The sequence below is a fragment of the Pseudophryne corroboree genome, chromosome 3, assembly GCF_028390025.1.
Source record: "Pseudophryne corroboree isolate aPseCor3 chromosome 3, aPseCor3.hap2, whole genome shotgun sequence".
NCBI lineage: Eukaryota > Metazoa > Chordata > Amphibia > Anura > Myobatrachidae > Pseudophryne > Pseudophryne corroboree.
This window is the reverse complement of record NC_086446.1, coordinates 28,593,612-28,618,996: the sequence shown is the minus strand read 5'-3', so window position 1 is coordinate 28,618,996 and position 25,385 is coordinate 28,593,612. Positions and strand designations below refer to the sequence as shown.

At 49.3% G+C, this 25,385-nt stretch overlaps 1 protein-coding gene across 1 annotated transcript in view; it reads right to left on the bottom strand.

Annotated features, from left to right (window-relative positions):
- Positions 1–25,385, bottom strand: part of LOC135057101 (uncharacterized) — a 182,650-nt gene that overhangs the window by 11,288 nt on the left and 145,977 nt on the right. The window contains exon 12 of the mRNA XM_063963002.1: positions 24,380–24,917. Coding sequence (XP_063819072.1) covers positions 24,380–24,917 — 538 coding nt within the window. The remainder of the gene's footprint in view (positions 1–24,379; positions 24,918–25,385) is intronic.

Below are 25,385 nucleotides of genomic sequence, written 5' to 3'. Positions count from 1 at the left end.
GAGGTTGTTTCAGGTGAAAACGCTGACACCCCTTTATGAAGAAACTGGAGACGAGTCCCAGTTCTGTCCTGTTCAAATGGAAAATTTTAATATGTGCTTTTGTAAGACAAAGCCGCCCATTCTGACAATCGCCTGGCCGAGGCCAGGGCTAACAACATGGTCACTTCCCATGTGAGATATTTGTCAACAGCATGGTCACTTTCCATGTGAGATATTTCAAATCCACAGATTTGAGCGGTTCAAACCAATATGATTTTAAGAAATCCCAACACTATGTTGAGATCTCACGGTGCCCCTAGGGGCACAAAAAAGCTGTATATGTAATACATCCTTTACCATCTGGACTTCAGGAACTGAAGTCAATTCTTTCTGGAAGAAAATCTACAGGGCCGAAATTTAAATGTTAATGAACCCCAATTTGAGGTCCAAAACACTCCTGTTTTCAGGAAGTGTAGAAATCGACCTAGTTGAATTTCCGTCGTGGAGCCTTCCTGGCCTCACCCACGCAACATATTTTCACCACATGTGGTGATGACGTTGTGCGGTCACCTCCTTCCTGGCTTTGACCAGGGTAGGTATGACCTCTTATGGAATGCCTTTTCCCCTCAGGATCCGGCATTCAACCGCCATGCCGTCAAACGCAGCCGCGGTAAGTCTTGGAATAGACATGGTACTTGCTGAATCAAGTCCCTTCTTAGCTCCCCAGGCCCTTAGTCCTCTGTGAGCATTTCTTGAAGTTCCGGGTACCAAGTCCCTCTTGGCCAATCCGGAGCCACTAGTATAGTTCATACTCCTCTATGTCTTATAATTCTCAATACCCTGGTTATGAGAAACAGAGGAGGGAACACATACACAGACTGGTACACCCACGGTGTTACCAGAACATCCACAGCTATCGCCTGAAGGTCTCATGACCTGGCGGAATACCTGTCCCGTTTTTTGTTCGGGCGGGACGCCATCATGTCCACCTTTGGTCTTTGCCAACGGTCCACAATCATGTTGAAAAACTTCCCTATGAAGTTTCCACTCTCCCGGGTGGAGGTCATGCCTGCTGAGGAAGTCTGCTTCCCAGTCGTCCACTCCCGGAAAGAACACTGCTGACAGTGCTATCACATGATTTTCCGCCTAGCGAAAAATCCTTGCAGTTTTCACTGCCCTCCTGCTTCTTGTGCCGCCCTTCTGTTTACGTGGGCGACTGCCGTGATGTTATCCCACTGGATCAATACCGGCTGACCTTGAAGCAGAGGTCTAGCTAAGTTTAGAGCATTATAAATTTGCTCTAAGCTTATTTATGCGGAGAGAATTCTCCAGACTTAATCACACTTCCCTGGAAATTTTTTCCCTGTGTGACTGTTCCCCAGCCTCTCAGGCTGGCCTCCGTGGTCACCGGCATCCAATCCTGAATGCCGAATCTGCGGCCCTCTAGAAGATGAGCACTCTGTAATCACCACAGGAGAGACACCCTTTTCCTTGGATATAGGGTTATCCGCTGATGCATCCGAGGATGCGATCCGGACCATTTGTCCAGCAGATCCCACTGAAGAGTTCTTGCGGGAAATCTGCCGAATGGAATTGCTTCGTAATAAGCCACCATTTTTACCAGGACTCTTGTGCAATGATGCACTGACACTTTTCCTGGTTTTAGGAGGATCCCGATTAGCTCGGATAACTCCCTGGTTTTCTCCACTGGGAGAAACACGTTTTTCTGGACTGTGTCCAGAATCTTCCCTAGGAACAGTAGACGTGTCGTCGGAAAAAGCTGCGATTTTGGAATATTTAGAATCCACTCGTGCTGTCGTAGAACTACTTAAGATAGTGCTACTCCGACCTCCAACTGTTCTCTGGACCTTGCCCTTATCAGGAAAGCGTCCATGTTTCTTTTAAGAAAAATCATCATTCCGGCCATTACCTTGGTAAAGACCCGGGGCGCCGTGGACAATCCAAACGGCAGCGTCTGAACTGATAGTGACAGTTCTGTACCAGGAACCTGAAGTACCCTTGGTGAGAAGGGCAAATTTGGACCTGTAGGTAAACGTCCCTGATATCCAGTGACATCATATCGTCCCCTTCTTCCTGGTTCGCTATCACTGCTCCGAGTGACTCCATCTTGATTTGAACGCTTGTATGTAAGTGTTCAAATATTTCAGATCTCACCGAGCCGGTTGGCTTCAGTACCACAATATAGTGTGGAATACTACCCCCTTCCTTGTTGTAAGAAGGGTACTTTGATTATCACCTGCTGGGAATACAGCCTGTGAATTGTGTGAGGGGGAGACGTCTCGAATTTCCAATGTACACCTGGGATATTACATGTAGGATCCCGGAGTTCCCTTGCGAGTGTTGCTGAAACTCTTGAGATGACCCCCTACCGCACCTGAGTCCGCTTGTACGGCCCCAGCGTTATGCTGCGGACTTGGCAGAAGCCGTGAGGAGCTTCTGTTCCTGGGAATGAGCTGCTTGCTGCAGTCTTCTTCCCTTTCCTCTCCCCCTGGGCAGATATGACTGGCCTTCGCCCGCCTGCCCGTATGGGGACGAAAGGACTGAGACTGAAAAGACTGTGTCCTTTTCTGCCAATATGTGACTCGGGGTAACAAAAGGTGGATTTTTCAGCTGTTGCCATGGCCACCAGGTCCAATGGACCGCCCCTTTATACGGCAATACTTCCATATGCCGTCTGGAATCTGCCTCACCTGACCACTGTCGTGTCTTCGTCTGGCAGATATGTACATCACATTTACTCTTGATGCCAGAATGCAAATATGCCTCTGTGCATCACACATATATAGAAATGCATCCTTAAAATGCTCTATAGACAATAAAATCCTGTCCCTGTCAAGGGTATCAAAATTTTCAGTCAGGAAATCCGACCAAGCCCCCTCAGCGCTGCACATCCAGGCTGAGGCGATTGCTGGTCGTAGTATAACACCAGTATGTGTGTATATACTGTTATGATATTTTCCAGCTTCCTATCAGCTGGCTCCTTGAGGGCGGCCGTATCTGGAAACGGTAACGCCATGTTTTTTATAAGCGTGTGAGCGCCTTGTCCACCCTAAGGTGTGTTTTCCAACTCGCCCTTACTACTGGCGGGAAAAAGGGTATACCGCCCATAACTTTCTGTCGGAGGAACCCCACGTATCATCACACACTTCATTTAATTTATCTGATTCAGGCAAAACTACAAGTAGTTTATTCCCACCCTACAAAATACCCTTATTTGTGGTACTTGTGGTATCAGAAATACGTAACACCTCCTTCATTGCCCTTAACATGTAACTTGTGGCCCTAAAGGAAAAATACGTTTGTTTCTTCACCGTCGACACTGGGGTCAGTGTCCGTGTCAGTGTCTGTCGACCGACTGAGGTAAATGGGCGTTTTTACAAGCCCCTGACGGTGTCTGAGACGCCTGGACCGATACTAATTTGTCCGCCGGCTGTCTCATGTCGTCAACCGGCTTGCAGCGTGTTGACATTATCACGTAATTCCATAAGTAAGCCATCCATTCTGGTGTCGACTCCCTAGAGAGTGACATCACCATTACAGGCAATTTTCTCCGTCTCCTCACCAACATTTTCCTCATACATGTCGACATACACGTACCGACCTACAGCACACACATACAGGGAATGCTCTGATAGAGGACAGGACCCACTAGCCCTTTGGGGAGACAGAGGGAGAGTTTGCCAGCACACACCAAAAGCGCCATAATGTATATAACAACCCTAGAAGGTGTTGTTTCTATATATGGGCTCTTAATATATATAATTATATCGCCAATTTATGCCCCCCTTCTCTTTAACCCTGTTTCTGTAGTGCAGGGGAGAGTGGGAGCCTTCCTCACCAGCGGAGCTGGTCAGGAAAATGGCGCTGAGTGCTGAGGAGAATAAGCTCCGCCCCTTTCACGGCGGGCTTTTCTCCCGGTTATTAGGAAAACTGGCCTGGGTTAAATACATACATATAGCCTTAATGGCTATATGTGATGTATTTATTTGCCAAATAGGTATTTATATTGCTGCCCAGGGCGCCCCCAGCAGCGCCCTGCACCCTCCGTGACCGTGTCAGTGAGCCGTGTAGCAACAATGGCGCACAGCTGCAGTGCTGTGCGCTACCTCTCTGAAGACTGTGAAGTCTTCTGCCGCCTGTTTCCGGACCTCCGTTCCGCCGTCTTCTTCAGCGTCTGTAAGGGGGATCGGCGGCGCGGCTCCGGGACGAACCCCAGGCTGACCTGTGTTCCGACTCCCTCTGGAGCTCAGTGTCCAGTAGCCTAAAACTTCAATCCTCCTGCACGCAGGTGAGTTGCAAGTCTCTCCCCTAAGTCCCTCGTTGCAGTGATCCTGTCGCCAGCAGGAATCACTGATTAGAAACCTAAAAAAAAACTTTACTAAACAGCTCCTTAAGAGAGCCATCCAGTTTGCACCCTTCTCGGACGGGCACAAAAACCTAACTGAGGCTTGGAGGAGGGTCATAGGGGGAGGAGCCAGTACACACCATGTGACCTAAAAAGCTTTTTAGATGTGCCCTGTCTCCTGCGGAGCCCGCTAATCCCCCTGTGGTCCTGACGGAGTCCCCAGCATCCACTAGGACGTTAGAGAAAACAGGATTTTAATTCCTACCGGTAAATCCTTTTCTCCTAGTCCGTATAGGATGCTGGGATCCACTTCAGTACCATGGGGTATAGACTGTTCCGCAGGAGCCATGGGCACTTTAAAACTTTTTCAGAGTGTGAACTGGTTCCTCCCTATATGCCCCTCCTCTAGACTGTCAGTTTAGGAACTGTGCCCAGGGAGACGGACATTTCGAGGAAAGGATTTACTTTTAATTTAATGGTGAGATTGATACCAGCTCACACATCAACCATGCCGCACAACATGGCATTCAACAGAACCCATGCCAACAGGCATGAACAATTGCAGCAACATGCTGAAAATAATTGTAACACAACACTTGTGTAACTACAAAACTAACCACTGCAGGTAAAGTACGCACTAGGAGAAAAGGATTTACCAGTAGGTATTAAAATCCTGTTTTCTCATTCGTCCTAGAAGATGCTGGGGTCCACTTCAGTACCATGGGGTTATACCAAAGCTCCAGTACGGGCGGTAGAGTGCGGATGAACCTGCAGCACCGATAAACCAAACTTGAGGTCCTCATTGGCCAAGGTGTCAAACTTGTAAAACTTTGCAAACGTGTTTGCCCCTGACCAAGTAGCTGCTTGGCAGAGTTGTAATGCCGAGACCCCCCAGGCAGCCGCCCAGGATGAACCTTTTTAGTAGAATGTGCATTTACCAAATTCTGTATCGCCAATCCTGCCATCTCCAACCTCCTTTCCATTCATACTCCCTCCCGCCCCCTACGGTCGACTAATGACCGTCGCCTCTCCACCGCCCTGGTTACTGCTTCCCATGCACGAGTTCAGGATTTTGCCCATGCTGCACCCCTTCAGTGGAACGCACTCCCCCGCTCCATTAGACTCTCCCCAACCTTGCAAAGCTTTAAACGGGCACTAAAAACCCACCTATTCATCAATGCGTACCCTTCTGATGCATAACCCAGAGCTGAAGCCGCGCCTCCACCCCCCCTGTCTCATGCCGTGAACATCTCCGCTTTGCTTGCATACTGCCATCAGGCTACCTCCCACTTGCCTGCACCTCTTGTCATCTGTCTGTCGCCCCTCCCCAATAGATTGTTAGCTCTTCAGAGCAGGGCCCTCTTTCCTCTTGTTATATAAGCCCTCGTCTCAGCACATTTCACTCACAGCTCTCCCCTACTCAGCGACCATCTTTATCCTGCTAGTAAAGGCTCATCTCCATCTATAACCACCATCCTCTAGTAGTATGATGATCACTCCCTCATTACTTACATCTTAGCTGTACTATGTCTTGAGAATGTGTGGTGTTCTGTTACCTGTACTCTATTTCTGTTATTTATTTACTGTAATGCTATGTTTTGTCCCCTGTACTGTCCTTTGTACGGCGCTGCAAAACACATGTGGCGCCTTATAAATAAAATGTAATAATAAAAAATAATAATGGAAAGAGCATGCTGAATTGTTTTTTTGATCCAACGCGCAATGGTTTGCTTAGAGCAGGGGTGGGGAACCTCAGGCCCGCGGGCCGTATAAGGCCCGCAAAGCCTCTTGATCAGGCCCGGCCAGGCTCACCCAACCGAGGGAGATTCTGGGCGCCCACTGACATTTTGTTACCAGCGGGCACCTGGCTCCTTCTCCTCAGCAGCAGTCGGAGGCAGGAGCTCACTCCTGAAGTCCGGCTTCCAGCTCAGTCAGTGTACACGTGCGGGACTATGGTTCCGAGGAGCGGGCGGCAAGGCGGAGGGCAGCGGTTGGGAAACAGAAGGGGATGGTGAGTAATATGTTTTTTTTTCCTTTTTTTTTTTTTTTGAGAAAAAGTTTTTATTGAATTTTATATTTTTAATAAGATATTCGTAAAGTAGGTATTACAGGTGTCACACATTGGCATATAAAGCAGTCAATAATTAACTATCAGTGACAGAATATCAACTCAGGTACAACAGCGAGTGAGTGGAAGATCAAACAGACATGTATGCCTATGTATGGAAAGCCATCAATAGGTAGTGTTATGCGTCTGGTATGTACCATAGCTAAGGGTGAAGGAATATCTCTTAGTGGAACAATATAGCTTATAAAAGAGAAGCAGAAAGTGAACTTAGCAATAGAAGTTGAAGAGAAAAAAGGAATGCAAAAAAAAGGGGGGGGGTAAGAATTGGGGAGGGAGGTACGGGGGGGGGGGGGGATGGTCGGACGGTCCCAGCCGCCTAGGCAGTGCGTCAGGTTATCCTAAGTTGGATAGGGTATCGTGATGGTTCCCATTATCTTATATGGTAGTTAGCGGAGGTTCAGCACCGAAGTGTGACGTCCAGGGTGACCACGTAGTGGTAAAGTTATCTGGGGTATCCCGGAGAACCGCGGTTATACGTTCCAGTCTATAAGTTTGCCATATAGCATTAGTGGTAGCAGGGATTTTGGGGGGTGACAGAGATTTCCAGTTAGCCGCAATTTGGCATTTGGCCGTATTTAGGATATGCTTAATTAGCTTCTGTTGGTGGCGAAGGGTGTGAGGTATTGGGCGAGAGAGCAGGGAATAGAGAGGTGACATCGGGATCGTCAGTCCAAGGACCTTAAAAATAAGTCTATGGACCCTAGTCCAATATCCCTTAATCTGCGGGCAGTTCCACCAAATGTGCAGCAGGGTTCCTTGCTGACCACACTGACGCCAACATCTATCCGAGCAGGAGGGGTAAATTGAATAGAGACGCGATGGCACCAGGTACCAACGATAATATAATTTGTAGGCATTTTCTTTAATTCGGACCGAAATGGAGCTCGTGGAGATTTCCTGCCTAATCTCAGACCACTCATCTGGCGTCATGGTTTCACCCACCTCCCGTTCCCGCGCCATTTCGTAGGGTTCTTTCACGGGCGAATTGTGAGCCAACAAGATTTGGTATATAGTTGAGAGCAAGCCTTTAGTTGATCGGCAAGTGCAACAGAGGGATTCAAAGCTCGATTTACCTCCCATGGGCGGTGATCCGGGGGTAGAGGCAAAAAAGTGGCGTATCTGTAAGAATTGATAAAAGGTTGAGCGAGGGAGGGAGAAACGGGATTGCAAGTCGGCTAATGTGGGGAACGTGTGTAGCGGAGCAATGTGAGTGTGTTATGGTTGGTCCATGAATCAAAAGCCAGATGGTTCTCCCCTGGTGGGAAAGCTGGGTTGTTCCACAGAGGGGTGAGTAGAGGATGGAAGGAACGTAGCTGGTAAAGTCGTGAACAAAGGTCCCATATGGAAAGGGTAAATCTCACTGTGGGCAACAGCGAGGAAGCGGGGGGACGACTATTCGGTCGACACCAGAGCAGGCTATAGGGGGAATATCTGTGGAGTGTGGTAGCCTCCAGATGTGTCCATATTCTGTGTCCAGGTTTATCATGCCAAAGAACACACGTGGTTAGGTGAGCAGCTCTATAGTATTTAAGGAGGTCAGGAACTCCTAGACCCCCACTCTAGGCGATGCTTTTGGAGGATTCTCATCTTTACTCTGGGCTTACGCCCTGCCCAGATAAATCTGGTAAGGTCTGCTTGGAGATTTTTAAGGATTGAGGTGGGAACATGGATGGGAAGAGTTTGCCACAGATATAACAGACGGGGCAGTAGAGTCATCTTAACGGCTGTCATCCGTCCAAACCAGGACAGGATATATTTATTCCACTTGGTCATATCGTGTTTAATAGAGGTTAATAGTCTGGGAAAGTTGGCAGCATAGAGACCAGAATAGGACTTAGTTAAATAGATGCCCAGGTATTTGAGTTTATCAGCTCGCCAAGCACATGGGAAGGAGGCCTGTAGGAGCCGAAGATCTGGGTCCGCGACATGCAGGGCTAGGATTTCGGTTTTGTCTGAGTTAATGTTGTAATTTGAAAACCGGCTGTACGTAGCTATCTCCTCCATCAAATGTGGGAGGGAGGTAGATGAGTCAGTCAGGGTGAGAATGACGTCGTCGGCATATAGTGCAATTTTGTGATTGTGGGTTCCCGACATGATACCAGATATGTTACGGTTCAGCCTAATTCTAGCTGCCAATGGTTCCATAATGAGGGCGAAGAGTAGGGAGGAAAGGGGACAGCCCTGTCGAGTGCCGTTACGTATGGGTAGAGGGTCGTCGAAGAGGCCATTGATTAAGATGGAGGCTGAGGGGTTCTGATACAGTGACGTAACGCCTTTATAAAAGGCGCCATGTAGGCCCATATTTAGAAGTGTCTGTTGTAGGAATGGCCAGGCCACCCTGTCGAAGGCCTTTTCTGCGCCGAGGGCCACGACTAACGTCGAGAGAGACTTGTCTTGTGCCAACTGGATAAGGTCGATGAGACGCCTAGTATTATCTGCGGCCTGTCTGGATGGAATAAAGCCGACCTGGTCGGGGTGAATGAGGGAGGGTAAAAATGGAGCTAGTCTGTTAGACAGGATTTTAGCGAAGAGCTTTAGGTCAACATTTAGGAGCGAGATGGGTCGATAGTTCTTCATCTCAAGCGGGTCCCTGTCGGGCTTCGGAATGAGGATAAGGTTGGCCCTCGTGGTGGCTGCATCGAATGAGCCTCCGTCCAGGATTGCGTTAAACAGAGATTGGAGCATGGGGAGTAAAGAGGTTGTAAATTTTTTATAATATAAAGCAGTGAAGCCATCAGGGCCAGGGGCTGTGGTACGGCGTAGCTGCTGAATGGCCACTGAGATTTCCTCTGTGGAAATGGGGGAATTGAGCGTCGATATGTCCGAATCGGAAAGCTTAGGGAGTTTGCAAGCGGATAGATAGTCTCGAAGCTTAGAGACGTGATCAGGATCAGCATCTAGAGTGGAAGGGAGGTTGTACAAGGATGTATAATCATCCCGAAATTGGGAGGCCATTCGTGACGGGTCAAACGTGGTGGACCCGTCCGCACAGCGTAGAGATACAACGCGATTTTGAGTACGTTTCGCTCTGAGTTTCTGGGCCAGCAGAGTGTCAGCCTTATCTGATTTTTCGTAGAACCTCTGGCGTGCCCATAAGAGTGCCTTGACTGCCTTTTTGGTGAGGATTTGGGATAGCTGACCCTTAACTGCTAGGAGTTTGGAGTACGTTTTCTTTCTGGGGCGGCGTTGGTGCAGAAGGGTCAAGGCAGCAAGTTCTGATTCTAAGACTCGGATCCGTTGTGCTTCAGTTTTCTTCTGGGCAGCCGAAAGGCTTATAAGGTAGCCTCGGATGGTGGCCTTATAAGCCTCCCATATCAGGGAGGGAGGGATGTCTGGGGTCGCATTTTCTGCATAATACTTAGCTAATGCGGTGGCAATATCAGCTACGGTGCATTTCTTAAGCATGAGAGATTCATTTAGGCGCCAGAATCGGGTGGGGGGGGGGGATGAGGAGGATGAGATCTCGAGCAGAACAGCAGAGTGATCTGACCAGGAGATAGGGAGCGTCTGGGCACTGAGGAGTTTACGGGTAGTGTCCCGGTCGATGAACACACAGTCTATACGGGTAAAGAGGTTGTGAGGTGGGGAGTAATGAGTAAATCCCCTCGCTGAGGGATACAAAGTCCTCCAACCGTCATACAGATTATAAAGTGATTAATGTGCTTGTAGACGCTTGGCCAATTTGGCGGGAGTAGAAGCTGTAGGGGCGGGGCGAGATCTGTCTTGGAGTGGGTCCAATGTGACATTGCAGTCTCCACCATTTATAGTCATGCCCGTAGGGAGGCGGGATAGGCTATCAAAGAAGGCTGTGAACAGAGAACCCTGCTGCGCATTAGGGGCATATACGGAAGCCAAGATCAGAGGAGCTTGGTTATAGGAACATGAGAGGATAACGTAACGGCCTTGGGGGTCCGAGATAGTATTGTGTTCTTTTTTTCCTTCTAATGTGTGCAGGTGAGCGGCGCTACTGGGAAGCATATCTAATGGGGGATAACTACAGGGGGCATATCTAATGGGGCATAACTGACTGGGGGCATATCAACTGACTGGGGCATAACTGACTGGGGGCATATCAACTGACTGGGGGCATATCTAATGGGGCATAACTGACTGGGGGCATATCAACTGACTGGGGGCATATCTAATGGGGCATAACAACTGACTGGGGTCATATCTACTGGGGCATATCAACTGACTGGGGGCATATCTAATGGGGCATATCTACTGGGGCATAACAACTGACTGGGGGTATATCTAATGGGCATAACAACTGACTAGGGGCATATCTAATGGGGTATAACAAGTGACTGGGGCATATCTAATGGGGTATAACAAGTGACTGGGGCATATCTAATGGGGTATAACAAGTGACTCGGGGTATATCTACTGGGGCATAACAACTGACTGGGGGCAGGCTAATTTTTAAGTTGCTAATTTTTGTATGGCCCCCGGAAGGATTTTATAAATATCCAAATGGCCCTTGGTAGAAGAAAGGTTCCCCGCCACTGGCTTAGAAGCAGGACACCCAATCGTGTTGGGAGCATACAGGACAAACAGAGCCTCTGTTTTCCGTATCCGAGCTGTTCTAGCTACATAAATTTTAAAAGTTCTGACCACATGAAGAGACTTTGACGCAGTGAAGGTGTCAGTAGCCACTGGCACCACAATAGGTTGGCTATATGGAAAGACGAAACCACCATCGGAAGAAATTGCTGACAAGTTCTCAACTCTGCCCTATCTTCATGGAAGATCAGGTAAGGGCTCTTGTGAGACAAGGCCCCCCACTCAGACACCCACCTTGTGGATGCCAAGGCCAATAGCATGACCACTTTCCAAGTGAGAAACTTAAATTCTATCTCCTGTAGAGGTTCAAACCAATCCGATTGAAGGAACTGCAACACGACATTAAAGTCCCATGGTGCCACCGGAGGCACAAATGGAGGGTGGATGTGCAGCAACCCTTTCACGAACGTCTGAACTTCTGGAAGGGAGGCCAATTGTTTTTGAAAGAAAACTGATAAGGCTGAAATCTGGACCTTGATTGAACCCAATTTTAGGCTTGCATTCACACCCGCCTGCAGAAAATGGAGAAAACGTCACAACTGAAACTCTTCCGTAGGAGCCTTCTTGGATTCACACCAAGACACATACTTTCTCCAAATACGGTGGTAATGTCTAGACGTTACTCCTTTCCTGGCCTGAATAAAAGTGGGGATGACTTCTTTGGGAATACCCTTTCTGGCTAGGATCCAGCACTCAACAGCCATGCCGTCAAACGTAGCCGCGGTAAGTCTTAATACATGCACGGCTCCTGCTGCAGCAGGTCCTTGCGAAGAGGAAGAGGATCTTCTATGAGCAACTCCTGAAGATCTTGAGACCAAGCCCTCTTTGGCCAGTCTGGGACAATGAGGATCGCTCGAACCCTTGTTCTTCTTATGAGCTTGAGAACTTTTGGTATTAGTGGAAGTGGAGGGAAGACATACACCGACCGAAACACCCACTGTGACACCAATGCATCCACTGCTATTGCTTGAGGGTCTCTCAACCAGGAACAATATCTCTGAAGCTTCTTGTTGAGACGAGACGCCATCATGTCTACTTGAGGAACTCCCCAAAGACTTGTCACCTCTGCAAAGACTTCTTGGTGGAGGTCCCACTCTCCTGGATGGAGATCGTGTCTGCTGAGAGAAGTCTGCTTCCCAGTTGTCCACTCCCGGAATGAAAATTGCTGACAGAGCTTTTGCATATCTTTCTGCCCACAGGAGGATCTTTATCACCTCTGCCATTGCCGCTCTGCTTTTCGTTCCGCCCCGACGGTTTATGTACGAGACTGCTGTTACATTGTCTGACTGGATCTGCACGCGTTGATCTTGAAGATGCACCGCTTGTAGAAGGCCGTTGTAAATGGCTCTCAATTCCAGAACGTTTATGTGAAGACAGGTTTCCTGACTTGACCATTTTCCTTGGAAGCTTTTTCCCTGTGTGACTGCTCCCCAGCCTCAGAGACTTGCATCCGTGGTTACTAGGACCCAGTCCTGAATCCTGAACCTGTGTCCCTCTAGTAGGTGAGAACTGTGTAGCCAAAACAGGAGCGGAATCCTGGCTCTGGAAGACAGGATTATCTTCTGGTGCATGTGTAGGTGGGATCCAGACCACTTGTCCAACAGGTCCCACTGGATCGGCCAAACTGAATGGCCTCGTAGGCCGCTACCATCTTTCCCAACAACCGAATGCACTGATGGATCGACACTCTTGTTGGTTTCAAAATTTGTTTGACCATTCTCTGGATTTCCAGAGCCTTTTCTACTGGAAGAAATACACTCTGTACTTCTGTGTCCAGTATCATCCCCAGAAAGGACAATCTTGTCGTCGGTTCCAACTGCGACTTTGGAAAATTCATGATCCAACCGCGTTGTTGGAGTATGGACAGGGAGAGTGCAATGTTCTGCACCAACCGTTCCCTGGATCTCGCTTTTATCGGGAGATCGTCCAGGTAAGGGATTATATTGACTCCTTGCTGTCGAAGGTGCTGTGGAGAGTCCAAACGGCAACGTCTGCAACTGGTAATGGCAATCCTGTACTGCGAATCTCAGATAAGCTTAATGAGGATAAATGGGAACATGTAAGTAGGCATCTGTTATGTCCAGTGACACCATGAAGTCACCTTCCTCCAGACTGGAAATCACTGCCCTCAGAGATCCATCTAGAACTTGAACCTTTTCAGGTAGAGATTCAGAGATTTCAGGTTTAAAATAGGTCTGACCGAGCCGTCCGGCTTCGGAACTACGAAGAGGCTTGAATAAAACCCTTCTCCCTGTTAAGACAAGGGCACCAGGACAATGACTTGATCCTGACATAATTTTTGAATTGCAGCTGTTACTACTTCTCTGTCTGGGAGAGAAGATGGCAAGATTGATTTGAAAAATCGGCATGGGGGGGGGGGGGGGGAGGGGGGAGTCTTGAAACTCCAGTTTGTATCCATGGCACACTATTTGCAAGACCCATGGGCCAGATTGAACCCAGAGCTGACTGAAAAGCTTCAGACTTGCTCCCACCCTAGCGGACTGCAGATTTCTGCTCCTGTGATCCTGGGGACGCTGTGGACTTTTTCCTCTTCCCCTCCCTCTGCCTGCAAAGAAAGGGGAACCTTTACCCTTTTTACATCTGTTGGGCCAAAAGGACTGCATCTGAGAGTGATGTGTCTTTTTCGCCGGCGCAGGAGCATAAGGCAAGAATGTCGACTTACCAGCGGTAGCCACAGAGACTAAAGCATCCAGCCCATCTCCAAACAAGGCCTCACCTTTATATGGGAGAGCCTCCATATTTCTTTTGGAATCTGTGTCAGCATTCCATTGGCGAATCCACAACACCCTCCGAGCTGAGACTGACATGGTAGCGGTTTTTTGACCCCAAGAGCCCAATATCTTTCATGGCTTCTAGCCTGCATGCAGCAGCGTCTTTGATATGACCTAACGTTAGGAGTATCTCATCTCTATCTTTCGTGTCAATTTCAGATGACAAGTTGTCTGACCATATTTCGATAGCACTACTCACCCACGCACAAGCAAAAGGTGGGTCTGAGTAGTGTACCATTGGCTACATAAATAAATTTTAACGCAGTCTCCAACTTGCGGTCTGCCGGCTCCTTTAGTGAAGCCGTCCCAGGCGCAGGGAGAATAACCTTTTTAGTTAATCGTGACAGGGCACTGTCTAGAACCCCCACCTTTTCCTGTCCACTGCTGGGAAAGGATAAGCAACCTGAATTTGGGAATTTTGGGAATCTGAAATTTATTTTCAGGGTTTGCCCAAACTCCCTCAAAGAGAGTACTTAGCTCGTGAGAAGGAGGGAAAGTTACATTAATTTTCTTTTCCTTATAAAAATAAGCCTTCTCCTGAGGTACAGGAGGGGCTTCCATAACTTCTAAGACCTCCTTTATAGCAACAATCATATATTGAAAGCTTTTTGCCAATTTAGGATCTATTCCCCTGGAATCACTAGTGTCGACACAGGAATCCGTGTCGGTATCAGTTTGTACTATTTGTGCAAATTACCTTTTAAAATGGACAGAGGGGTCCCCTGTTGATGAAAAGGCAGAACTATGAAAAATCACATCTTCCACTGATTTTCTCCAGTTTTCTGCATGAGACTCAAGGGCCCTACACACTCGGCGATGCGCCGCCGAGGTGCCCGACGGCCGACGAGCAACCCGGCGGCGGGGACGCAGTGACGGGGGGAGTGAAGTTTCTTCACTCCCCCCCGTCACCCGGCTGCATTGAAGTGCAGGCAAATATGGACGAGATCGTCCATATTGGCCTGCATGCACAGCCGACGGGAGATCAGTGATGAACGAGCGCGGGGCCGCGCATCGTTCATCGCTGGAGTCTCCACACTGAAAGATATGAACGAGTTCTCGTTCATTTATGAACGAGATCGTTCATATCTTTCAGAATATCGGCATGTGTGTAGGGCCTATCAGACTTATCCAATCTCTTACTGATATGATTCACACCATTACGTAATTCTTTCACCCATTCAGGCTCTTGGTGTGCCGGAAGCGCCACCACATTACAATTCTGTGTCCCTAAAATGGGGGAAAAGCTCCCTGCCGCAGACATGTCACACATGTGCACAAACACCTCACAGACACTCCGGGACTTATAGGGGACAGACCCACAGTAAAACCTGTCAGAAGGACACAAAAAGGATTTTTCCAGTTCACAACTCAGCTCTAGTAATATAATCCCTGTGTAACACAAAATGCCCACAGACCTGTCGCGCTTTTATAATGACAAATTTACCATACAGCACCAATTTATACTGTGACCCCCTGTTTTGCACGCTGATACTTGGTTCAGAAATGGAGGAGGACAAGCGTTCTTCTCTGCAGCTTGCTAGGAGAAAAAATGGCGCTGAGCAGTGTGCTGGCTGACTGAGGAAGCCCCGCCCCCGTAATGGCGCATTTCCCCTCAGACTTTTCAATACTATTTTTTATACTGGCGGGGGTAGGACTGTGCCAAAGCATCTTAGGTCCCCTTGTTAGCCAGTTTTGAGTAGGTTCATGCTACCCCGCGCCCTGCTGTGCCTGTGTTGACGGGTAGCATAGCACGCAGCGTTCCTGCCTGCTGCGTGGTACCTTTTAGCCGTCACGATGACTTAAGATCCTCTTCTATACACTGACCTGTCTTCTGACTTCTGGCTCTATAAGGGGGGGTGACGGTGTGCTGTGGGAGTGAGCACATAGCTGCAGCTAGCGTTCAGTTCCCTTCAGGAGCTAATGGTGTCCTGTCAGCCAGAAGCAGAGCCATGAAACAATTCAGGAAGTTGGTTCCTACTTCTGCCCCCTCAGTCCCACGAAGCAGGGAGACTGTTGCCAGTAGTCTCCCTGAAAATAAACAACCTAACAAGTCTTTTCAGAGAAACTCAGTAGAGCTCCTCAGAGTGCATCCAGTGGACCTGGGCACATTTTCTAAACGGAGGTCTGGAGGAGCGGCATAGAGGGAGGAGCCAGTTCACACTCTGAAAAAGTCTTAAAGTGCCCATGTCTCCTGCGGAACCGTCTATACTCCATGGTACTAAAGTATACCCCAGCATCCTCTAGGACTTATGAGAAAACTGAGTTTTCATTAACGGAGGTAACCATAAGTCACTGGTGATGATTTTCATATTGAGGTATCTGGAAAATCGTCCGGCCTGTCGTGACAGACCCCATTGCCTGAGACATGAAACCATGTAAGAGAGGGGTAGCCATTGCTGTACCCTTGGAAGATAAAACCAGTGACATAGTACTATGACATTCTGTCCCTGTGCATGTCCCACATGCTGTCCAGCAAACAGCCTCTGTACAAACAAAACGTGTGACAGCCAATAGACTGACCAAATGAGAACGCACACTGGCTGTCTGGACATTTTCTCACTGCTTTTGAGAGGACTATAACACACCATCTAACCTTACTACAAGCCATGCTGCTCCCAGCACACATCTCAGTAAATGTCAGGCGCACACAAGTGGAAAAAAAATGTATTGCCCGGAGTAACAGACTGGCTGATGAAGCTGCTAAGCAAGCAGTCTCCCTCCAAAGCACAACTTACAAAGACTGCCACATAAGCCCACTGTATTTACCATGGAGGTAAGTATGCAATAACACAAGATGTTAACCAATACTGGTACTCAGTTTTACTGCCAGAGAGACCCTCTCGGACATCCCCCCGAATTGCGTTCTGTATGTTCCTCATTTCCAACAGGACAACAGGAATATCTGCTTCAGTAGAGCGTGGCCTCATCCTCTAAATCTCCATCCAAACCAGTACCTGCAGACGGATTAGGTGGGAGGTTTTTTTTGGGAAACAGAGGATTGGCGGGAAGGTCTTAAAGTATTAACTAAAACAGAGAGTCAGATTTAGACGTGGATATAACACAGTCTTAATAATAGTCAAAAATGTAGGTCAGGAAAACCTCAAAATAAAAACTGTTGTCAGATCAGTTGGCCACCAGGGAACAGCAATGTGACTCAGCTTGTAATAGATGAAGACTGGGTTTGGCATACTACAGAGGAAGTAACAGCCTCATAGAAGCAAAATGGAGAAAGGTAGATTGCGGAGAGCAGGAACAGCTGTGACCTTAGGTCATTGTGGATCGCCAGCGAGATACAGGGGGATGTGTCAATGTTGACCGACTCAGTCATCTGAGGAAGGGGCAGATACTCCACACTGTGGATGGGGAAGCCGCAACTCAAAGTCCCTGCACTGAAGGATGTTGCAGGCAGCAGAACGTTCTCCTTGGTGTCTCCAGACTCTGTCACGTCTGTCACATGTGCTCAGTGAGAACCTGCTTTCATCTGTGAAGAGCACAGGGCGCCAGTGGCAAATTTGCCAATCTTGGTGTTCTCTGGCAAATGGCAAACATCCTGCACGGTGTTGGGCTGTAAGCACAGTCCCCACCTGTGGACGTCGGGCCCTCATACCACCCTCATGGAGTCTGTTTCTGATCATTTGAGTAAACACATGCACATTTGTGGCTTGCTGGAGGTCATTTTGCAGGGCTCTGGCAGTGCTCCTCCTGTTCCTCCTTGCACAAAGGCGGCGGTAGCGGTCCTGCTGCTGGGTTGTTGCTCTCCTACAGCCTCCTCCATGTCTCCTGATGTACTGGCCTGTCTCCTGGTAGCGCCTCCATGTTCTGGACACTACGCTGAAAGACACAGCAAACCTTTTTGCCACAGCTCGCATTGATGTGCCATCCTGGATGAGCTGCACTACCTGAGCCACTTGTGTGGGTTGTAGAGTCCGTCACATGCTACCACTAGAGTGAAAGCACCGCCAGCTTTCAAAAGTGACCAAAACATCAGCCAGAAAGCATAGGAGCTGAGAAGTGGCTGGGGTCACCACCTGCAGAACAACTCCTTTATTGGGGGTGTCTTGCTAGTTGCCTATAATTTCCACCTGTTGTCTGTTCTATTTTCACAACAGCATGTGAAATTGATTGTCAATCAGTGTTGCTTCCTAAGTGGACAGTTTGATTTCAGAGAAGTGTGATTGACTTGGGAGTTACATTGTGTTGTTTAAGTGTTCCCTTTATTTTTTTGAGCAGTGTATATATATATATATATATATATATATATATATATATATATATATTTATGAATTTTCTGGCACTCACTGCATACTGCAGAGGTCGGACCCCATTGCCCTCTGTGAGGATGGTAACCACTATCTTCTACACAAAATCACTGGAACTCATGGATTAAAAGAATCACTGGAACACTGGATATTCTGCTAACCCGCATTATCACTACACTGGATATTCCGCTAACCTGCATCAGTGTCCTTATACATGACATTCAGCTACCACTATCTTCTACACAATGTCACATTATCAGTGGAACTCATTGATTGAAAGAAACACAAGACCACCAGGTAGCAAAAGCCAACGTTTCAATGATGGCACATTTTCATCAGGGAAAATATATATACAACTAGGTGATTCATGGCGCCCTACGGGCGCTCTTCACACCGTCGTTAGGGGCTACGCCCCGCTAACCCCTGCACGCCTTTGAACATACGCAGGCCGGTAGATAACAGAACCAGATATGCAGGGCAGTATAGAGGGCATACAGAAATGGGTTCCGGTTGAGAAAAGGTAGACAAGTGTAGGGGGGCAGAAAGGGAATGTACAGTAAAACGCTGTGCGATGGGTAAAGGATAGGGAGAGGCAGGGTGGTAGGGAGAGGATAAAAGAGAGGGAAGGTGTTAGACAGAAAATAGCGTTGCAAGAGGCTACGACCTGTTAACCCCTGCACGGGCTTCAGCTGTGCTATAATTGTTATTATATGGAGTATTACCGTCACAAAAGTTTATGCTATTGGGTAAATATTGCAAGGGGGAAGGGCATGCAATTGTCAAGGGAACGTAGCCCTTTGTGAGGGCGTGAAGAGTGGCCACAGGTCACAATGAATAACATAGTGTAGTATATACTGCTAGTGTATGTAGTGCAGCTTATACACACAGTGGCCACAGGTATCAGAGCCGCATATACACACAATGGACACAGGTAATGGAGCCGCGTATCCACACAGTGGCCAGAGGTAGCAGGTCAGCTTATACACACAATACTCACAGGTAGCAGCGCAGCTTATACACACAGCGCCCACAGGTAGCAGCGCAGCTTATACACACAGTGGCCACAGGTATCAGAGCCACGTATCCACACAGTGGCCAGAGGTAGCAGGGCAGCTTATACACACAATACCCAATGGTAGCAGAGCCGCTTATACACACAGCGCCCACAGGCAGCAGAGCCGCTTATACACACAGTGCCCACAGGTAGCAGCGCAGCTTATACACACAGCGCCCACAGGTAGCAGAGCCGCTTATACACACAGCACCCACAGGAAGCAGCGCAGCTTATACACACAGCGCCCACAGGTAGCAGCGCAGCTTATACACACAGTGGCCACAGGTATCAGAGCCACGTATCCACACAGTGGCCAGAGGTAGCAGGGCAGCTTATACACACAATACCCAATGGTAGCAGAGCCGCTTATACACACAGCAGAGCAGCTTATACACACAGTGCCCACAGGTAGCAGAGCCGCTTATACACACAGCGCCCACAGGTAGCAGAGACTCTTATACACACACACACAGTGCCCACAGGTAGCAGAGCCGCTTATACACACAGTGCCCACAGGTAACAGACGTTTATACACAACGTGCCCACAGGTAGCAAAGCAGTTTATATACACGATCACAGGTAGCAGTGTTGCTTATACACACAATGGCCCCGGTAGCAGTGCCACTTCTACACACAATTCCCATAGGTAACAGAGGCGCTTATACACACAGTGGCCACAGCTAGCTGAGCCGCTTATACATACAATGGCCACAGGTAGCAGCACCACTTATACACACAATGGCCACTTTTAGCAGCACCGCTTATACACACAATGGCCACTGGTAGCAGTGTCACTTATACACACAATGGCCACAGGTATCAGCACCACTTATACACACAATGGCGACAGGTAGAAGTGTCATTTATACACACAATGGCCACTGGTAGCAGAGCCACGTGCAGTGGTGTAGTGGGAGGGAGAGATGGGTATGGGGGTGGGGGAGGTGTGGGGGTGCTGCGGGTGGGGGAGGGGCAGGGGTTTTGCGGGTTGTGAGTTATACGGGTGGGGGAGGGGTGGGAGTGCCTCTGGTGGGGGAGGAGCGTGTGCCGGGGTGGGGGATAGATGTGGTGGGTGCGGCGGGTGGGGAAGGGGTGGGGCGTGCTGCGGGTGGGGCGCGAGTGCCGCGGGTGGGGGAGGGGCGGGGGGTGCTGCGGCTGTTGGTTGTACGGGTGGGGGAGGGGGTTGGAGTGCTGACGTTGGGGGCGGATGTGGTGGATACTGAGGGTGCCGCAGGTGGGGGAGCAACGGGTGGGGGTGGGATGGAGGGTGTAGCGGGGGGAGAGGTGGGTATGGGGGCGGGAGAGGGGCGGAGGTGCCGTGGGTGGGGGAGGGGCGGGGGGTGCCGGGGTTTGAAGGTGCTACGGGTGGGGGAGGCGCGTGTACTGTGGGTGGAGGACAGATGTGGTGTGTGGTGTGGGTGCCACGGGTGGGGAAGGGGCGGGGGGTGCCGCGGGTGTGGGTGCTATGGGTGGGGGAGGGGGCAGGAGTGCCGTGGGTGGGGAGGGGCATGAGTGCCATGGTTGGGGGATGGGCGGGGGGTGCTTCAGGTGTGGCTGCAATGGGTGGGGGAGGGGCCGAGTGCCGTGCGTGGGGGAGGGGCGTCTGCCGCGGGTGCTGGAGGGGCGGTAGTGCCGCGGGTGGTGGAGTGGCGGGGAGTGCTTCAGGTGTGGGTTATACGGGTGGGGGAGGGGCGGGAGTGCCGCGGGTGGGGGAGGGGCGGGGGTGCTTCAGGTGTGTGTGCAATGGGTGGGGGAGGGGGCGAGAGTGCCGCGGGTGGGGGAGGGGCGGGGGGTGCCGGAGTTTAAGGGTGCTACGGGTGGGTGAGGCGCGTGTACCGTGGGTGGAGGACAGATGTGGTCGGTGGTGTGGGTGCCACGGGTGGGGAAGGGGCGGGGGGTGCCGCGGGTGTGGGTGCTATGGGTGGGGGAGGGGGCAGGAGTGCCGTGGGTGGGGGAGGGGCATGAGTGCCACGGGTGGGGGAGGGTCCGAGAGTGCCGTGCGTGGGGGAGGGGTGTCTGCCGTGGGTGCTGGAGGGGCGGTAGTGCCGAGGGTGGGGGAGTGGCGGGGAGTGCTTCAGGTGTGGGTTAAACGGGTGGGGGAGGGGCGGGAGTGCCGCAGGTGGGGGAGGGGCGGGGGGTGCTGCAGATGTGGGTGCAATGGGTGGGGGAGGGGGCGGGAGTGCAGCGGGTGGGGGAGGGGCGTCTGCCACGGGTGGGGGAGGGAGTGCCGCGGGTGGGGTAGAGGCGCTGCAGGTGTGGGTGCCGCGGGTGGGAGGGTGCGGGGTGGCGCAGAGCATGTGCGGCGGGTGGGGGGCGTATATTGTGGAGGCTGTGGGTGCCGCGGGTAGGAGAGGGGCGGGTGCGGCAGGCTGAGGTCGTCCACAGCATTCTCAGCAAGACTCACCGGCTGCAGTGTCACAACTCACCAGGGTGCAGGGAGTGTACGGGGAGCAGAGAAAGAGGGGACCTGGCGGAGATGGGGAGGGGACTGGGCGGGGATGGGCGGACCGAGGGAGGGGACTGTTCCTGGCCTGCATCCAGCCACCCAGATCTGTGCCTGTGACTCCGCCCAGCGTTAGAAATGCAGGCACAGAGTCTAATATATAGGAGATTGTTCATTTGTATGTATGTGTGAGGTAAGCTTGACAACCGCTGAACCAATTTTTATGGGGTTTCACTGAAATGTTCTTTGAGATTCTCTGAGTAACAGGCTATAAATTACGTCACTATCATGTTAACTGGCTAATTAGCAAACAAAATAAAAAATATATAAAGAGTGTAAGGACATCTTGTGGCCAAAAAGCAGAATGCGATTAGGCTACAAATCAGAAACTGTGCAGTTTCATCAGCAACGGATATTGTAGCATGGTAATCCTACACATTACATACATACACACATATATACATACTGTGGTGAGAGGGGTTGTCTCTCACCTGAATTACCAACATCCCTGTGGGATTAGCTACCTCCAAGGGAGACTAAAGTAAAACCTGTGCAGACTGCATCAGCAATGGAAATTTGGAACTCCGGGTTCTCTGGGTTGTCCAGATCCAGCAGGAACTCATCCCTGAGAGACAGGAAGGTTTAAAACGCTCATATACCCTGGAGCTAATAGCAACTTAGCTGGGTTGCAAACTAAGTACCCTTATTAGGGCCCAAGTATTCTAATATTGCTCCCACTCCTTGCTATGACCCACTGGTACCGCTGAGGTAGATAGGATTCCTTGTGGAGGAGCTGCGCGTCTCTGCCAGTCTGATCTGTGTAAGCTGCAGAGGGAAAATGGCGCTGGTGAGCCGCTGGATTATTATTATAATATTTTATTTATAAGGAGCCACAAGTGTTTTGCAGTGCCGTACAAAGGACTTTACAGGGAGACAAACTTAGCATTACAGTGAATAAATAACAAAAATAGAGTGCAGGTAACAAGGAGCACCACAGTTCTCAAGACATAATACAGCTAAGATGTAAGTAGTCAGGGAGTGAACATCGTACTACCAGGGGCTAGTGGCCATAGATCTCCCTTTCAACCTCCAAGCCGTCAAATGTAGCCGCAGTAAGTCTGGATAGAATGAGCGGTCCTTGTTGAAGAAGGTCCTTGAGTAACTGTCAGCGGGGATATGAACCATTAACTCTGGGGAAGTTGGTTCGGCCCCCCCCCCCCCCCCCCCCCCAAGTCCCACGACGAAGGCAGACTGGTTGCCAATCAGTGGGCCAGAAAATGAACTAAAATACATTTCTGAAGAAACCTCTCTGGAGGGTAGCAGAATGCACCCGGCTCCTTGGGCACATTTTTCTAATACGGAGTCTGCGGGAGGGGCATAGAGGGGAGGAGCCAGCATACACTATTGTTTTCTTAAAGTGCCAGACTCCAATGGATCGATCTAAAGTACATTCCCCAGTATCCACTAGGATGTTAGATAAAGGGTAGTTAAACAGAAACCGCTTTGGCATAGAAAAGCGTTTATCTGGATTCTTCCATGCTTCCATCAACTGCTTATTAAGAGAATCTGAAAAAGGAAAACACACAGTCGCCCTTTGTCTCTGAGCAAATAAAACTCATCTTTTGACAGAGGCTCCTCTGTCTCAGTGAAATCTAATATTTGGAGTACCGTCCTGAAGAGATCATCAATGCCCAGGCTATCAGTGACCTCACTATCTGACTCCTGGCTCAGTTCACCTTCCTCCTGTTCTTCCTGAGATACAAGGTCTGGCATTGAATCGTCAGGGTGTAAAATCATAGAAACTGGTAAATTATGAGACAAATGATGACTACTCTTAGGATTAGAACTATTTATGGACTTTTGTAAACCCTGAAAAGTTCTTGAAATATCCTGAGCCCACTTTGGCTGCTCAGACGGCATTGACCGTGGATCAGACTTAGCCGCCTCACGGTCCTACCATGCAGTGGATAACTCTGACGCCAAATCAGACATCACACCTGCCATCATAGCCCAGGGAGGATCAGGGCAGAGGTCCTTATTTGGACCCATATCTGCAAGACACACTGTGCAAGTGGAAGTTCCATCACGTAACACATTATCACAGTTATCGCAGACAAGCTGCTTCTTAGATTTTGCATTAGCTTTTCCAGTCATCATGCATACAGAAAGTGAAACAAACGTCTGCACGTAAAAATAACTGAAGTGTGCATAAGACTGAGTGCACCCTAGTACAAACTAAATTCTGTCAAGTTTGTGCTTCACTGAAAACCTGCTTAAAACCCTGCCCCCTCCAGTGGCCGTGTGTAGTAGGACCGGCACCAAATTCCTGCAGGAAGTCATTATAAAAAAAAAAAAAAAAACATAATAAAAAAGGGGAGCTTATCCTGAGTGCACAAGTGGCACTTACTGAGCCTCCTCACGCTGCGTTATCCGTCAGCTATCACCAGAGTGGGGTTATTACCGACCCTTCTCAATAGAGAAGCTGCACCGGCAGGAGCCATTCTTAATTTCTGTTAACAACCAGAAATTGCAATGGGTTAGAAATTTCTGCTTGTTGAGGTGGGGAGGGCGGCCCCAGCATGCGATCAGAAGGATTGTAAATTCTGCTAATTAGCAGAATTTGCAATCCTAACTGAAAGAGGTCCTAAGGATGGATCTACAGTTTCCACCTCTAATTAGATTTAAAAATGCACAGTCTGCTCACCAACAGAGGAGGGTGCACGATGAGAGATTGTTGTAGTGTCTGAGCAAGGCAAATATGTGACTCTCTTCTGTAATAAGTACTTATTACTCACCTGTGCTGATATCTGTAGGGACTTCCTCCTCTTTACACTGCTGATCACCCCTCACATACGTCTCTTTTTCTCCCTCTGTATCTTCTGTCTTCATATCAGTCACATACGTCTCTTTTCCCTCTGTATCTTCTGCCTTCATAGTCACATACGTCTCTTCTTCTCCATCTATATCTTCTGCCTTCATATCAGTCACATGCGTCTCTTTTTCTCCCTCTATATCTTCTGTTTTACTGTCAGTCACATATGTCTCTTCCTCTCCCTCTATATCTTCTGCCTTGATATCAGTCACATACGTCTCTTCTTCTCCCGCTATATCTTCTGCCTTCATATCAGTCACATACGTCTCTTCTTCTCCCTCTATATCTTCTGCCTTGATATCAGTCACATACGTCTCTTCTTCTCCCTCTATATCTTCTGCCTTCATATCAGTCACATGTGTCTCTTCTTCTCCCTCTGTATCTTCTGCCTTGATATCAGTCACATACGTCTCTTCTTCTCCCTCTATATCTTCTACCTTGATATCAGTCAGACCTTCACCCTAAATAACCCAGAAAACAATAAAATTACACTTTAATAATTTCATAAATGGAGATTAAATAGTAGAATATTAGTGTATAAGACACACACTAATGTTCTATAGATTATATAGTGAAAAAGGAGGAGATTTATGGTAGACTTACCATTGTTAAATCTCTTTCTGCGAGGTACACTGGATTCCACAGGGAATAACATCCGGGTATTGAGTTGGATCTTGATCCGAGGAACCAACAGGCTAAAAACTTTGACTGTTCCCAGGATGCACCGCACCGCACCGCCTCCTCTATATAACCCCTCCTCCGTGCACAGGAGTTCAGTTTTGTAACCAGACCAATAATGTAGCAGGTAAAGAGACGGTAGATGTTAGTCACATAGAACCACGTTCTCACGACAGGAGAAGGGACCAGCGGCTAATGCCATACAAACCCAAAGAAGCTAACTGCATCATGGCGGGCACCCTGTGGAATCC